The sequence below is a fragment of the Oryza brachyantha genome, chromosome 3 (genome assembly GCF_000231095.2).
Source record: "Oryza brachyantha chromosome 3, ObraRS2, whole genome shotgun sequence".
Taxonomy (NCBI): Eukaryota; Viridiplantae; Streptophyta; class Magnoliopsida; order Poales; family Poaceae; genus Oryza; species Oryza brachyantha.
In genome coordinates, this window is record NC_023165.2 from 19,802,472 (window position 1) to 19,819,847 (window position 17,376).

At 39.9% G+C, this 17,376-nt stretch overlaps 1 protein-coding gene across 1 annotated transcript; it reads right to left on the reverse strand.

The window, feature by feature from the left end:
* Positions 1-226: 226 nt before the first annotated feature.
* Positions 227-13,914, reverse strand: LOC102708781 (exocyst complex component SEC3A-like). The gene is made up of 25 exons (XM_006650250.3): positions 13,625-13,914; positions 11,479-11,555; positions 11,031-11,111; positions 10,859-10,926; positions 10,454-10,556; positions 9,809-9,966; positions 8,267-8,384; positions 7,972-8,076; positions 6,347-6,448; positions 6,127-6,264; positions 5,678-5,806; positions 5,505-5,585; positions 5,341-5,415; positions 4,926-5,099; positions 4,693-4,837; positions 4,528-4,592; positions 4,207-4,377; positions 3,736-3,815; positions 2,929-3,010; positions 2,598-2,695; positions 2,366-2,474; positions 2,218-2,286; positions 1,383-1,448; positions 861-950; positions 227-614 (listed from the first exon to the last, which is right to left on the reverse strand). Exons 1-25 carry the CDS (start codon positions 13,794-13,796, stop codon positions 504-506), a joined length of 2,667 nt encoding a protein of 888 aa, XP_006650313.1. The 5' UTR covers positions 13,797-13,914; the 3' UTR covers positions 227-503.
* Positions 13,915-17,376: the final 3,462 nt, after the last annotated feature.

A 17,376-nucleotide genomic window follows, 5' to 3' on the forward strand; every position in this document is an offset into this window, starting at 1 on the left:
AGCGTTTGTGTATGTGCAACCACCTTCTCGTCGGAAAAAAAAACATGCACAACTACCGCCTCATCGGAAAAACCAGTGGAATCCAAGTGCTTTATCCTCTATCGATACTCCTAGCCCCTCCCAAACCAAATGAGCCTGGCTGGTTGCAACACTCAAATAGGTTATTATGTAAGAAATAAAAGCTTAGTTTGCAGCTTCTATGCAGCCACAGGTCATCAGTCAGTTCCGTAAATGGCATAAGGTAACCGGACACTCGTTTTATCCAAACAGATGTTGTTACATTGAGATTTGATACACGGATAAGAACTGTTTTACAGTTCTGAGCCTGATGCGACTGCTCATATCCACGTCTATACAGGAGGTCACACACAAATAAACTTAGCCAGGAAACATATATATACTCTAATAAGGCCTAGCTAAAGTGGATGTGCAAAATTCAATCAAATGAATCGAATACAGATAGCTACTGCACTGTGAAATTATACATGGCACTGTACTTGTATCTAGAAGTTAGCAAGGACGTCTTTCATTTCGGCAACTGACATGATGGGCTCGTTTGCGTAGATCCGCGTTACCATTTGAACGAAGCTCTCGTACTTGTCCAAAAACTCTTTCTGCAAACATTGAGCAGGTGATAGAAATCAACGTGAAGCCATTCCTCATTGGAAAACCAATAAAGATGAAATAATTCTGCGATATTTGCATCAGTATACCAAAAAAGTATTGCTTTTCTACAAAAATTGCATCATCGGTATGCATAAAAAAGGTTAAAATTTCACTTAACTGTGATAGAAAATTGTAGTGTAACCTAGCTAAATTATAAGGTTGTAACTTGTAAGGTTGTGAAGAACGTAGCTTACCTTGCACTTGTCCCACAGTGAAGGAAATAATTCATCAGAAGTCAGTGTCTTCTGTAACCTCCTATACATGGCACCGATTGACTTGTCAATCTGCACATGGTCACAATTTTGTTAATTCAAATTGAAAATGTTACATTGCTGCAGCATCTTAAACAAAACAAATAATGGCAACAGATGACTTTTCAGTTTGCAAGTTTTTACAGGTGAGATGCGTGATGTTAAATATGAATCCAAATATGAATCCATACTGACAATTTTACACTGCACCAGATTCATAAGTAAAATTTATTCAAAAAAAGGGGGGGAGGAGAAGCTGCTCCATTATTGAAGTGAGGGGAGCATTAGCATTTAGCAATGGGGGACAAGACTAGAGGAGATATGGTTACACCATATTACAAATAACTTGCACCAAGTATTCAAAAAGAAATGGACAAAGCAAAACTCTGTTACTTATGGTTTGCTTGGCAGAAACTAGAAAAGCACTTGAGAACATCAAATTACGAAGCAGTTCTGTTTACTTACCCCAGATAAACTGGATTTGATCACCCTCCTTAGATCAGTTTTTGACAGCCCAAGCTGGAAAGGAATCTGCATTTCAAGAAACAAAATTTACCTATTTCCTTCAATGAAGAGGAATTTAGCATAACAAATTATTGTCATTTTTGGTTTTTCAACAGAAATTAGTGACATCAGCATGTGAATAGTTGTAGCATATAATACAGAACCTTCACCCATCCACCCCAAAATGCCTGAGTTAATTAGTCCTATCTCTGTGGCAATAGGTAGTGTTGTTAAAACAGGCAACAAACTAAAAGCTGCTGGCTTGTTAGAAATCTAGGGGTAGTACAGACACCATTGGACCACTGTAACTGATAAGAATCTTTTAAACTAGTTAATCAATCGGTAGCCAACAACTCCACTACAAATGCATTAATTATAACTAGCAATTTGTTCATACATAAGAGTAATATCCTCAATTCGAAAGGATATATTTTCATGATTATCTGAGATATAAAAAAAATTAAAAATAGACATGCAAAGAACAGCACCATTTACCATAGATATTATAAACAACTCACACGTCTACATGTATGTAGTAACAAATGATCTCAAGGAGTGATGCGTGTATACCACACAATCACCCCACATCCTATGGAGTAAGATGATGATGTAGTTCAAAATTTATTACAAAGACAACTTGAAACAATTTAGAATGCAAACTGTTCGTAAACCATAGTACTGTATCAAAAAGCACTATCTACTGATCTATGAACATGACAGCACAGTTCAACAACTATTTAGGATTTGAAATCATGGTCCGTGAAAACTAGAACACTAAAACATAGTATCAGCTCACCTCTTCAGCAGCTATGGTGTAGGTCAATTCATCAACCTTTCGAGAAAACTGAAACAACCTCTCGAATTGCTGCCATAGATCAAAATAAGAGCTTAGAATTGGAATTCATTATGTATACAGTAAATAGAATCTAATTATAGATACATACAAGATAAATAAGTGAACTGATATGACGAGTGCAAGCTTGTTCATATGATTCACTGGCCTCGTGGTAGAATTTTGCAAGAGTTGGCACAACATTAGCCAAGTCATAGAGACTGCATCCAAAAGGCATATATATTATTACTTTACTCACCCATGTATCCATAAAAAATGATGAAGCAACAAACATACAGAACAAAAAAGACCTCATGCTAAAAAAGACAAGGAAGAAGCATAACCTGTTCTGGAAAGCAGCGTAATTCTCTATCAATACAATATCTGCAGTTTTGGGGTCACTGTGTGCAATTTTGTCCAAAGTCGTGAACATTGTGCTGACCTATAAATCATACCAAGAAATGTTTATTTACATAGGAAAAATAGGTCAAACTGTCAGCCTAGTTAAGAAAATAGATATAGAAAATGAGAAATACAGCTATGATAGATGGAAATAGAAATTGCCTGCATAAAAACTGACTGAAATAATATTTAAATCATAAGATATAAATTGAATAGCTATATATGGCACACCCAAGACACGAATACAGGTGTAGGGTTGGGGGGTTTACTCACTAGCTTTGTGTATGCTTTATCAATTAAATCTCTGGATTGCCCTTGAATATATTGCTCCATTCGTGATGCAAGGACAGAAAATCTACATGCAAGTGAAGAACACATAATAATTATATATTATCTGTATTACAAAGATCCCGATTATTACTCATCACAAGATGAATAGCGTTATTGGTGAACAGATCTAACAGATACTAGTCCACGTTGCACCTTATATTATAAAAAGAATAGGCTGTCTTGCCAAAATACTCTTGGTATGAAATATGATAGAAATAAATGTTTCCCGGACTGAAAGGCCATTTATCATCGATTTTTCACATATTCAAGTGACAACTGAACATAGGTGTAGCGTAACTGAGAATCCACTGAGCCATACTAATTACAATAATCAATGGAGACAACAAGACAGATAATCATTTTATCAGGCTCTCCACCATGTATGTTTAGCTTCAGTTTTCCAATAGGGCCTTTGTCATTGTAGATGTTCTTATGAAACACGAGTCACTGGGTTTGGCAATTAATCGAATATAAATTTAGGAATTTTATCTTGGTCTAGGTCTAAGTGTCTAACCATATAAAATGTTTGATATATTATAACAAGAACTACTATACCAGCATATTAACAACAAAAAATACAAGAGGAGAAACTCACACCAAACATGAAAATTTTCATCAGTATGTTGTCAAAGAATAACTAAAATAACAATTTCACAAAAAAACAAAAAAAAAGAATATCTAAAGTAGCTGTAAATAAGTAATTCATAGCACCATGCTGCTACAGATGACGAGTGTATTCAAGTCATGTACCTCGGAATGTATGCTAGTATTCCTGTCTGACGCACATTTCTTTCATTGCGCTCGATTTGATGGCACGCTTCATCAATAAACTGGAAATAGAAAATTAAAAAGACATTAGTCTATACTCCTATGAAAAGTAGTGGTGGTGCGGTGAATCTGCCACCCACCCATCCCACTACAACCTCCCTATTTTTCAGAAGGAAAAATGACAATGGGACCCACATGTCAATCACCCCACTAAATATCTATTTTTGGAAAGAAAAAAAAAAGACTGCGAGACCAATGGGGTCATATGTTAGTAATATATGTAACAATTAAGAGAGAATATATGTAGAAAATAGTGTAATAACATGTTAATGATAAATGCCTAAAATCCCGTCACAACATGCGGGCAATATGCTAGTAAGAGTAGACAACGTATTTCCTCTAAAAAGAAATAATGTAACAGCACAGCCCGAACTGAGGTCTGAGGGCACTAACCCTGCTGAACTGTACTGATATTCTTGACTCCAAGTCATGAAGTAGTCTGCGAACAAATCCTGCAGCATCAGCTTTCTGACCAGACAGGTATCGTTCGGTAATCCCATGCATTGAAATGCAACGCAAGGGATCAATCTTGTATGCCCAATCAACAACCGCATAGAAGTCTTCCTAAAAGAAAATAGCAAAAGGTGTATTCTGCAATCAATATGACGAGGCACAATACTGGATAACAAGCATAGGAAGAATTGTATTCCTTGTGGTTCAAAGTTTATTCCTTTTCTTTGGTTCACTTATCAATGCAGGCATAATGAAATCTACCTGTATCCCATCGAGTAGTTCTTGAAGTGCATCATTCAATGTACCCAGTTCAGCAGATGTATCATCTGGAGATATAATTTTCATGTAAGAAAATGAGTATTGACGCTATCAATGCAACACAGAGGCATATATTCATCAAGACAAGCTTCGAGGTTAGAACAACACCTGGTTTCAGATCATTGCCATCTGGATCCATAAGACTCAGGTCATCATCCGGGTCATTTCCCCCTGATCTACTTTTAGCATTCAGAGCACTGGCTGGGACAAGGGCAGGTACTTCAAAGCACATAAAATGTGCAAAAAAGGAACTCTGCAGACGTAATACTCATTATTTTCTCTATACCCTCAAGCATTTTTTCTTTTTGTCGGTTAATGCTCTAAAGAATAAAAGGAATAACCTCATCCACAAGAAGTGGGATAAATATGGTAAGCATCTTTGAATATGCATCAGATACTGTTGAAGTGTCAACACTGCTGCCGTTCTGACCACCACTATTAGAACCTTCAAGCCAAACAGCAGGATTCTTGGGTGCTTTCGTACTTGCTCGAAGTTCATTGGCAAATTCACGTGCCTAAATCAAATTATGGAGAATGTTTAGCCGTTGAAGTGGACAAGTTAAAAAGAATCAATTAACAAGGACCAGATATCTTATGTAGATTGGCATGGGGTATCATTCACAAGCTTGTCTTATAATAATACATAGCAAATACAACATATCAGAATGAAATAGATAGGCAATTTATTAGTGTGAAGAACCGAAGGTAGACTATATCAAATACCCAAATAACAGCATTCACTGTTTTTATTCTGACCTCTCGACGAAGCAATAAATTAAGAGAATGACAGTATGCCTTCCTTAAGGGACCTAAACAGCTCTTGTCCAGACTCTGCGAAATGGGCAATGGGAAGTGAGGGAGTGGAATAGTAATATGTAGTGTGCAGATTGATTACAGAACAAAGGTTAAGAGGTTGCAACCTTTAAGTGCTGCAGAAGTCGCGCGTAGGTCCTGCATTTGTACCTTAGGTCTGCATGATCAGGCCGCTTCAATTGCCCTCGCTACGTTCAGTTAAAAGTGAACTCTCTGAGTCATCTCATAAAACGAAATAGAAGGTAATAAATTACTGCAAACAATCGGTCTATGAAGAAACCTGAGAAAAGTAGCTTTTGTCACTTATCATGAAATCCACCAAGCTAGAGAAGTAGTTCCTCAAAAACTCTGATGCACGCCGAACAAAAGTTGTCTTCAGTTTCTCCAGTTCTGCTCTTTTCTCCCTAACCTGGAAGATTTTTTATAAATAGTAAGTGCAGTGTCAAAAACTTGAAGCAGTAACTGTTCACCAAGAATCTGCATTCCTGCAAGGGTCCATACGTGAAAAAGCTGCATCTTGTAAATTGGCTACCTGACCGCTATGAGTAATTCTGGAAGGCACCTTTAATTTATTTTTAAAAAGAGATTTATAATTACAAAAAGAAAAACAATGTTTTATTATGCACATTTATTATGATTACACTGTTATCATGATTAAAAAAAACTTGTACATGCCTTGGTAAGAAATACATGTGCTAAGTACGAAAAAATAAGACAAAGATAGCTTACAGCCCGCATATTAACATAGCATGGATCCAGATTTGGCACTTCAAGGCTGCGAATGGCCCCTGTCAACCATTCACATGCCTCAACATTTTTTAGCATCCGTGACTCTTCGAACGAACCACCAGTTAACGAAGCTGCAAACTACAATGTCAAATAAAATGACCAAATATTAGGCATGGCATCACATTTCAGGAGATGAAGAACATTTTCCTGTGCACCATACCTCCTGTGGAATCCGCAATCGTTCAAGCAACTTTTCTAGCTCTTCAACAATCCCTTTGTTATTTACGGACTGCATCTCCAAGCCATTGTTGCGTGATTCAATCTGCAAAATATGAACATGCATAGTTTGAATACCAACAATACAAGGAACTTAGGCAAAGAATGAAAAGTAATACTCCTCTGTCCAAAAACATATAGACATGGGATATGAATATGGACAAGCAGTTGTCATTTTGGCCATGTGTCCAGCCAATCGGCAAGATTACCTAATAAATTCTCCCTCCCTCCCTCTCACACACAGAGCCAACCGGTGTTTAGGACGGCAGCTGCGTGTGCCACATCTGCCTCTTCACCCACTAGCCCAACAAACTCTAGCCGTCAACTGCTTTGCCCTCTCCATCCGCCTGCAACCTTTGTCATCCCAGAGCTCATCGTTACCCAATGGACTCTGCATGGCGGCCACCACGAGGATGCTCAACCCCACTAGGCCATTCTCCCCAGTGAGCCGCCTATGACAGCGCCAGCCCCGACGCATGAAAATTTGACTTCAATTTTCAAGATGCTCACACTGGACCACTTCTAGCAGAAGTAGTTTGACAAGGTGTCAAACATGCCATCGCCAAGGGTAAGCTGGGGTGTGGTGACTGTGTGGTTTGACTTGGCCATGCTAGCTGTCCCAGATCCACACGCTCTTTCAAGCAGGCCGGCAACATGCTGGTGTACAACTCCATGCCGGAAACACAGCCGCACATGCCAACAACTGATGGTGTGTGCAAACATAATTTTAGTTCTCAACCACTCCATGGAGAAGGCCAAGCGCAGCCAGAGCTTCATCGACGGTGCAGGCCGCTCTCCGTGCTAGCAAGTCACACGCTGGAAAATTACACTCACTCGGTTTGCCATCCATGCTCTCAAGCTGGGGCTCGTCAGATAGCAAACGGCCAGACTAGGGCATAGATGACCTGAAGGCATGGGGAATTTCGAGGAGAGAGAGAAAGAGAGGAAGGCAAGGCAAGGGGTTTCTTTAATCTCTTGCCACACCATCCACCTCAGGCCAAAAGAGCTTGCAACTGGGAGTAGGGGGTTATGTGTCCAGATTGAATAGTTTAGGGGTGCAACGTTCAGTTTGTACATCATTGTTATTGTTCGAAGTCAAAAGGTTAGAAGCCCTTATGTCCAAAGGTTAACAGCACTTCCAAAAATAATAACGTTGTGACTAACAAGTTTAAGTGGAATCATTATATTTAAATGCAAGGAGTCTCAGACCAGAAAATAGCTTGAAATCAAAGATGAATCCGAACAACAGCCAGTTAACAACTGAAATTAGGGCTTCATAGCTTGTTGCATGCCAAGTCCTAGCTTTTACATGGCAGATGAGTTTTGAGTTAATTTGCTGTCCCAAAGTTGCAAATCTTAGATTAGTTACCTTTGCCTTAGGTAGTAGTACAGACTTGCAGTAGAAACCATTCTATGACCCAGCTATATTGATTAAAGGGTAAACCCAAAGATTGTTAAAAAAAAAAAGAAGGGGGGGGTATAACTTAAATTCAGAGCTAGCCTTTTAACATGCTAACAGAACTTACAAAAAACTTATACATGATAACAAACATGTATCCATGAGCATACCGATGCAATATCTTCTCTCATATGTCTCAGCTTCAGATTAAAAATACGTAACCACTCATCCATATCATCTACAGTCGCACTAGCAGCATCCAGACCCTGCAAGACCTGAAAGTCCAATAATTGTATAGTTCAGTGCAATATAGTTAGTGCAAAGAAAATCCACAATCGTCATTTCAAGAACAGACGATTAAATACAACACAGACAACAATGAATGATATAACTATTACTAATTTACTATCCATTGCAAAAAAAGGAAGGAAAAATAAGCCACATCAATTATACAGAAGGGAGTACCTCCTCTATTAAAGGCTCACTCTCCAGTAGTTGATAGACATTTGCTGCTTCCAAAGCAACAAGCTCCTGTTTCATTCTCTCAGAAAAAGCATCTGCTTCACCTATACCCATGACATATCTGCATTATTCACAATAGTAAGATTTGTGCTGCCAAAGGAGTCGTGATGCTAAAACTTTGGAGTGAGATAGAAGCGGACATAAATTAATTAGAATATATGCAAGTATATACTATAAATGAAGTAAGAGTAATTGCACTACAGGTGATCAAACTTGTATGATCGGTTTAACTATGTCACTGGACTTTCAAAATGTGCATAACTAAACGTGTTTGACACTTTTAAGACTTGGTATGTTGACTTATCCTTCAAGGCACACACACCTTGGTGACACATAACGATAGCAATTCCTACAATAAACTGCACTTCGCACATGGGTTTTGACCTTTCAGGATTTCCTCTTTTGATCCAAAACACATTCGAGCAACAATGATAGATGCAACCACAAGGGATATGGCTCATTGCAGTATTGGAACTTGTGATAGTGATTGTTGCCAAGATGGAATAACAGAGCCAAGGGATATTTAGAAGGATAGTTATGAACAATGGGGACACTGCAAGTATGATGATAGATGAAGGCCAAGCTTATCTCCAATCTAATGCAATTTGTACAACCATATATATGCCTATAACATGTTAGCGTAAGTCAGCATGCCATGTCATTAGTCATAACCTGACTGGTATGCTGATGACCAAAAGTTATCCACTTAATGAACGAGTTTTGTGACTTATCAATACTGTTCTGTTCTATCTGGATTCTGGGATTACTGGAAACTGGAACAGTCTTTTTCGTCAAGGAAAATTGTATGGAGAGATTTTCATCTGTTAAATCTGTACTTCTATTCAGTTCCACCTGTTCTGGTTGGTATCGCCTATTCTGCTGGAATTTACTCTTCCGAGCATCTAGGTAAGCAATTCAGCCTGAAGGACAGGAGAACAACCAACTTAGCTTGAATATCTCTCATGCTAGCTAGTAGTAGCTACTAGCTCTAGGAGGGAACCGGCAAGGCTAGGAGGCAACATCCTGTATGGGAATAAATAGCCGACTAACCAAGCATGATTTCAAGTACTAATCGTGTGATCCTAAATTGCATGGTATATTTGCATTTATTTCTCAATAACTTGCATTAGAATATGTTTACTCACTTGGTCACAGCTAGATATTATTCTTTGCATTACACAATTTGTCTATCTGCAAAGATTATAGAACATAAGACCACATACACATTTTTAAAACATTAATTAATATACACTGGAACGGTACTCTAGGTTTATAGTAGGTACTTAAAAATTCCATACCAATAAGCAAACCAGAACAAGCTGTGTGACCCATGTGCAATTTACTCATAAGAGTAGATACGAAAATAGAGTTAAAAGTTAAAACATTTAATAGAACAATAAAAAGGTACAATCACAATTCAGAGTCTGTTGTCATAATTAGAGAAGAATGTGCATGTGAGTCCTGTGACACTTCACCCATACTTACGTGTCAAGAAGTGCCTCCATGTCTTCCTCTTCTTCTTTTGCTTGGGAGACAAGATCATTTTCAACTGTTACAGTTACTTTCCTCTCAGTTTGAGTCGTGACAGATTTTTCTTGCCCGCCTTGGGTGTTCGATTGGTTATCCAGTGTCACTGTATTTTCCTGGAAAAGGTTAATTAGAAATTATATACCCAGAAATCCATCAAAGTCACTTAATGTCAGCAGCTTGAAAATTTAAATTTCCACCCCCGGTTTAAAGCAATTTAGGCTACAATGGGTTGAATTTTCATTTCTAATTAACTACTACCTCCGTCCCATAGGCCATAATAACTTCATTTTCCGACTTTTTGTGTCCAAAGTTTGAACATTCGTCTTATTTGAAAAATTTGTACAAAAACTTAAAAAATTCAGTCACGCATAAACTATTATTCATGTTTTACCATCTAGTAACAAAAAAATATTAATCGCAAAAAAATTTCAAATAAGACGAAGAGTCAAAACATTGTATCTAAAAACTGAAAAATGAACTTTATATGGGACGGAGGTATTAGTAATTTGGGAGGGAGAGATCAGGAGAGGGAGTTAGTTTCAACATTTCAGGGGCAAGTCAAAAGACAGTTTTATGTAAAGGCAAAGTTGTAATATGCACCTTGGCCCAGAGGGCTAGCTCCACGAAATCAATTCCAACCACTTTTGGAAGATAACTAAGGATCTCCTTGCACATGGTCAGGATAGAAAAAAGTAGACGGTTTCTGTAAAAACGAATAGCAAGGATTTGTTAAGAGAACCCAAATTATCAATGTATTCTCCTGCAACATGGAAATGGACCCATGCCAACGAAATACAATCTGACGCAATGAACATGGAAATCCCTTTTTTTTCTTTTTTGGAAAATGACTAAACATAAAAATGGGAGGTAGATAGACACTAGACATACTGACATACACAAAGAACTATGTATAAATTTACTGAGTTTGTAGATTTGTGGAGGCATGTAAAGAAGGTAAATGAAAGTGACAGTTCGATACTACTAAAAAATTTTCTAGATAACAACCTGTCATCGATGTTGCGCATTGTCCATTGTGGAGGTGCAACACTCTGACTTCTCAGGTTATCAAACCCCTGCAGTCCAGTCCATTAAGGACATGTTAGAAGTGGGTTAAACCATTAGCTTTTTTTTAACTACTACAGAAAAAGCATTTCAAAAGAGAGATCAAAGTAAGTACCAGCACAAATGTACAACCGGTAGGATCATTCGAAATGACCTCAACCTTTGTGAGATGTTTCAACTTGTAAAGCTTGGCTGGCTGAAACAAAAGGAAGATAGTATGTTTCTAAAGGGAGACCAAAGAGAACATGAACAAAGTGGTAAGAAAAAACAAAGTGTGATTTGCTTATTGAAGTAGTAGTAGTTGATAATGCAGTTTACAATAGGTAAAAATAAGCTAGATGCAGATGCTCACATATGCATATCATGAGGTGGACCATAAAAGAGGTAGAAGTACATGTGTGTAATGAAAATACACAGAAGAGACAGGTTTCATATGGTAACAATAGTACCCAGCCAGATGAAGGCTTAACAAATTGATGCTGGTGCCATTAAGAAAAATAAAGCACCGGTTCCTGTCTTGTACCAATTAACTATTAGCTCACAAGATAGTAAAGAAAACAAACCTCAAGTACTGCACCAGATGAATACTTCAATACTCGGAGAAAAGCTTTGGCTGCCTCGCCTTTTGTTGATTGTTTAACTGCATGAAGTTGTTTCTGTTTAGAATCAGTTACAAGATACTATTTTAACACTAGCTTGACAATAGTTCAGTCCTAATTATATGTAAACCAACCTACAGGTTGGGAACAGAAATGCTAGCCAATCTCTACTATTAAGTACTAACAAGTCCGAAATATGTTTATAACAAATTGATAGACAACACTTCTATTATAACGTTAATTTAGTTAACCAAGTATTAATTCTTCACTACCATTTAGGTTATGTCAAAACAATCAAAATGATCAATATCGAAATGTCAACGTTTCCTTGTGCTAATAATCAAATACTAGATCCGTCTCAAAATATAGCTACTTCTAGGATTCAAATTTGCCTTGTAATACAACTTCTCCACTACCATCTCATCTCAACCAATCACAACCATTTCATATTTAGTTCATTCACCTACTTTCTCATCTCAACTACTCACAAATATTTCTCACCTCAACATTTCCAAATAATTAGTTATATTTTAAGATGGAGGAAGTATGTCAAAGAGCATAGCACACCAGACAGAACAGGTAATTAAATCCAACTACAAAGAAGCAGGAGATCCTTGCAATCAATTTAGCACTGCACAATCCATACTAACTTGAACAATGCACGACCCTATGGCTGTTTCAAACATAAATAAACAATTTTGCTGGGGTCAAGGCAGTGCGGAACATTTTTTTTCTTCCATTTATACAATTAGCATTAAGAAAATGTTTAAACAGCAGTAAAATTATATGAACAAAGAAAACTATCTAGCAATATTCCAATTAAGCGATCCAGTCTCTGCTAAGAGGCAAGAACAGATCATGAGAGATTACAGCAGCTGAGCTACTGCAGTTATATACTTATATCACTTATATGACACTTTACATTAATTAGTAACACATGTGTTGGCATACGGTACAACTACGTAGTCCTGTCTACGAAAAAAATATGTATTGTAAAAACACTTTATGGATAATGGCTGTAAATCTGTACTAGTAATTACATTGAGATGCATCAGTTCCTTTTTCACTAGTTTTTAATATCTTCACTCTCTTATCCACCTGGCTCCAAAGTAACTATATAGCAGCAAGGCTTCTGGTTACTTTTAGCCAAGGAAATATTTCAAAAGAAATGGGGAACAAAGTTTTGGTCTTGGATATGAATGGATTTGACAACTAATTAACCCAGGTTCATCCACATGGGAGAAAAAATATATTACTAGTTCATAAGTCCTAGCCCCTTTTTGACAAGAAATGGTAGGTTCTTTTCACGGTGATGGACAGTTCATCCCACAAGTTGATAGTGTTCATGAGCATCTCTAACCAACTGTCATCAACTCCAGGCTCCATCTAATTGCAGATCACAATGACTTTTCCAATAAGCTCCAGCAACATGCCTAGTCAATTCCAAGGATTGCTGGTGTTGTGAGTTCTTAGATGGTCCTTTCAATCCATGCATCAATAACTCTCTGGTGCAGGCATTCAACTTTCAGCTAACCACGACATGATGAAAAGCTCCAAAATAAATGTTCATTATACAAGATGCACACGGTAGAGCAGTTTGTAGTGTAGGCTACTTCCAGCATGAGGTTAGCTCCAACTTCCAAAACTCCGATGATTCTGCGTCCTTGCACAGTATGACAGGCTCTTATTTGGTAGTTGAGAGGCGCATGCAAGAAAAAAAGTTCTAATTTTAGCAATTCACAGCTAACTGCATCGAATAAGAAAAATGGATCTCTGCTCAATATCGCCAAGTATAGTCCCCCGGTGGCCAAGACAGTCAAACCAAGTCCAACCACAAGGCTTCGCTTCGATCCAAGCTCCGCAGATCACAACCCTCGAATCCCAAATCCGAGCAAGGATCTCGGCGGTGAAGATCCAGTACAGCGTGAATTGGGGGCTCCAAACATTCTGCTCCAAAACATGTAAGCCTCTCGGAGCAACCAAATCAGCTACTCGGAGGCTCACCAACGCAATCCTACTCCTCCTTAATCGACCGAATCGAAGCAGCAGGGACGAGGAGGGACAAGCGAAGCTGCAGAGAGAGAAGAGAGAGCGAAGAGGGGGGACCGACCGGTGAGCGCGAGGACGCGGGGCTTGGCGAGGCGACCGAGCTTCTCGAAGATGCCCCTCCCCTTGGCAACGCGGATGGAGAAGGACACCTCCTCGCCGCGCGCCCCCGACGCCGCCACGGCCTGCGCGCACGCGCGGCGCAGCTCGGCGTCGTCCGCGCTCGACTTCGCCATCCTCCGCCGCCCGCCGGCCTGCTGCTCCTTCGCTCGCCGCCGTCGGCGATCTGAGGATGGGGAGGGGGGGGAGGACGCGGCGTCGATCGAGGTCGAGGGAGGGAGGGGGGTTGAGTTGGTGCCTGTCTGTCTGCCTGCCTGCCTTCAGACTCTCTTGAGTCGAGAGATTAATCAAAAACTAGTATTAAATCGGTTTTATTTTATTTTTTTCTTGTTTACCATTTTTTCTCCTCGCGCTCGCTTGGGTGTGGGTTACCGTTTTACTGCCCGTTGTTTGTGGACTTTTACCGCGGGGGTGACACGGTCTGGTTGGGGGGTTGGCTTGCTAGGGCATGCTCACCCCGACCAAGTGTCAATGAAATTATACATCTTCCGTTTTAAAATAGAGGATTCGCTAAAATATCATCAATAAAATGAGCTTCGCTAAAATACTTCATATGGTTGTACACTTTACTATTTTGCCAAAATTTCTTTTATCTAATTACAATTTTTTTCTTCCTAAATTGCCCTGCCTCTCTGTCTCGTTCTCTCTTCTCACCACAAAAAATAAAAAAGCTTCCTTTACTCGGTCTCTCTCCATGTCCTCACCTAGAAATAAGCAAGAAGCTTGATTACAGATCCAAATATCCGATTGATCATCGATCAGGGTCTCCTCTCCTGCCCGCGAGCGTCTTCGTCCGCCTCACACGAGCTCACCCAACCTTGACTAGCAAAGCCGACGGAGAGGAGAGAAAGGGGCACGCAGGAAGGAGAAGAATGAACGTATGCACATAGACGGTCCTCTCCTTGCTCCCTCTTCTTTGCCTTGTTCTTCCTCTTACATGACTTGTGCTGTTAGACTTGTGTCTCCGGCGACACCACGGGGACGGACGGGAGCAGGAGGCTGATAGAGCCAAGACCGGTGGGAGTGAGGCTGGCTGCTGCCTTCTGCGATTAAGAGAAAGGCACGGTGGGAGGAAAGAGAGCGGCGTAGGATGTTCGACGCCGGCGAGAGAGCCGTCGCACGCTGAGAACACCAGGCACGTGCGTGTGAGCAGAAAGAGAAAGAGAGAGAATGAGAGAAAGAAAGAGAGGCAGGGGCAGTTTAGAAAGAAAATGATGTAAATTAGACAAAAGAATTTTTTAGGGTCCTTAAACAAGTAAAATGCCAAAGTAGCAAAGTGTACAACCATATGAATGGTATTTCAGTGAAGCCCATTTTATTAATGGTATTATAGCGAATCCTCTATTTTGAAGTGGTAGATATGCAATTTTCTCAGTGTCAAGTGGCTTAGGGTGTCCACGTACGCGGCACGGATCTAGCTCGTCTCACCCGACCGCAAAGCTACTCATGGCTTGGAGAGGACATCATATCCCTAGGAATGATAGTGGCTTGTAGAGCCATTTGCATTGTTGTGGGCACCGTGGCTCTAGGGCCATGTAAGGCCATTTACAGTGGGGGCACTCTCCCATATGCCAGGTAGATAAAACTACTCCAGAGACCACTTGCTTCACAGTGTAAACCACTCTAAAATTAGACCCACATTAGCTTTAATGGGATCCACTCCTTCTCTTCTCCCTCTCCTCTCTCTCACCTCCCAGGCTCTCAGCTCCCTCCCTCTCTCTCACCTTCCAGATCCAGGCCGGCAGTGGCAGCGGGCGCTCAGCGCGGCCACGACAGCGACTGGCGGAGGTCGGTGTGGCGGCCAATGCTGGGAGGGGCAGCCGTGGTGACGGCGGAGGCTGTGCGCAGAGGGAAGGGCAGCCACGGCGGCGACTGGCGGAGGGAGTGAGGGATAGGCGCGGCGACGGCAGCCGCTGCGGACGGAGGAAAGGGCGGCCGTGGCAGCGGCTGGCGGAGGTCGGCGTGGCGGCCGCGGAGGAAGGGACAGCCGCAGCGACGGCGGAGGCGCCAATAGCGGCGGCCGCTACGGGCAGAGGTCGGGGCGGCGATTGCTGACGATGGCCGGCGCTGACGACGAAGCTGCCTCAGTCCTGTACCCGCCCTGAAGCCGAAGGCAGAGGCGAGGAGCTCGTGAGGTTTTCAGCCGCGCTTAGGCCACGCTCCGAGGAGGCGAGCTCGTGTAGTCTGTGTCTCTAGCCAGGTGTTCACCGAGTTCGAGGCGAGGGCGCACGTCTTCTCTCCAAGATACGAGTTGCTCTAAGGGGCTGAGTGCATAAGCTGGCATGCTTCGTCCTGCGTGGAGGGCTGGGGCTAAACGCCCGTACTCGGACTGTGAATGCCCAAAGAGCGGACGGACCATACTGTGTTGGAGAGTGGAGCGGTTCTGCTGAGCTGTCTATATGAACCACTCAATTTTATGGGCTACACTGTGTTTGTACTTAGAGAACTTGACATGCTAACGGAATGGAAGCGGATACGTCGCGCGCTATCTGGTTAGTCCTAAACAGCGACCCACCAAAAAAAGAAAGACACTGGTTACTAACTACTAGTACACCCAAGCATACATGTATTTTTTTTCTTCTTATGGAAATTTCTCTTAAATTATTCATCTAATTTATGATTCGATTACAGTATTGTGTTCGTAACAATTAAATCTTTATAACAAGATCTCACATGATTATATTTTTATGAAAAAATATAAATTATTTTTATAATATATCCAAATTACTTTTAGATTTCATTAAATTACATTTTAGACATATAAAAATAAATTTAATAAAGCCTAAAAGATTTACATATATTATAGAAGTAACTTAAAATAAAAGTAAAGTAACTTATTATGGCACTAAAAGAAATCTATTGTGGGGCTAAAAACATAAGTGCATCTAAAAATTAGATTTAATCAACATATCATAGTTACCCCACAATGTATTTACTTCTAATGACAAGTTACTTTCTTTTGTTTTAAGTTACTTCTATAATATATGTAAATTACTTTTATGATGTATTAAATTTATTTTTATATGTCTAAAATGTAACTTAATGAAATCTAAAAGTAATTTAGATATATTATAAAATTAATTTGCCTTTTTTATTAAAATATAATCATGTGAGATATTGTTATAAAGATTTAATTGTTACGAACATAGAGGTATAATCAGATCATAGATCGGATAAGTAGTTTAAGAGAAAATATATTTGAAATATATGTGGTCCAATTTGCTTGATAGACTAGTAGTATATTTTTAGTAAAGTAAGACATTTGTGGATCGGACAGCTCCGTGTGGTATCATATTGCCGATCAACGTGTCTCCCGTTAAATCTATCGAGTGCGGGATTTACTTCTAATATCATGATAAGTTACTTCCCTTTTATTTTAAGTTACTTCTAAAATATATGTAAATTCCATTAATGTGTATTAAAATTATTTTTATATGTGATTTCAATACCACATATGCATAAGTTAGATCATGCTTCCTCACACGTGGTCACCAGGAAATCGGGTAGATCAAACGATTAAGAGATGGGTCGCTGGTTAAGACCAATTAGCGCGTGTGCACTGATTAGATTATATGTAACGGAATACCTCACGGACTCATTTGTTTGCCGGTTGACGCAATCACAAATGTGTGTGGTTTGGCTGATTAGCGCATGTAAAAAAAATATTAGCTTATGATTAATTAATTAATAGTTATT

What these genes read in the sequence shown, in the direction of transcription:
- LOC102708781 (XM_006650250.3), bottom strand. Translation starts at nt 13,796, where the DNA reads ATGGCGAAGTCGAGCGCGGACGACGCCGAGCTGCGCCGCGCGTGCGCG. An exon ending in GACTTCTGCAGCACTTAAAG is followed by an intron (nt 5,416 to 5,504) that starts GTTGCAACCTCT and finishes CCCATTTCGCAG; the next exon opens with AGTCTGGACAAGAGCTGTTT. An exon ending in TGGCAATGATCTGAAACCAG is followed by an intron (nt 4,593 to 4,692) that starts GTGTTGTTCTAA and finishes TTATATCTCCAG; the next exon opens with ATGATACATCTGCTGAACTG.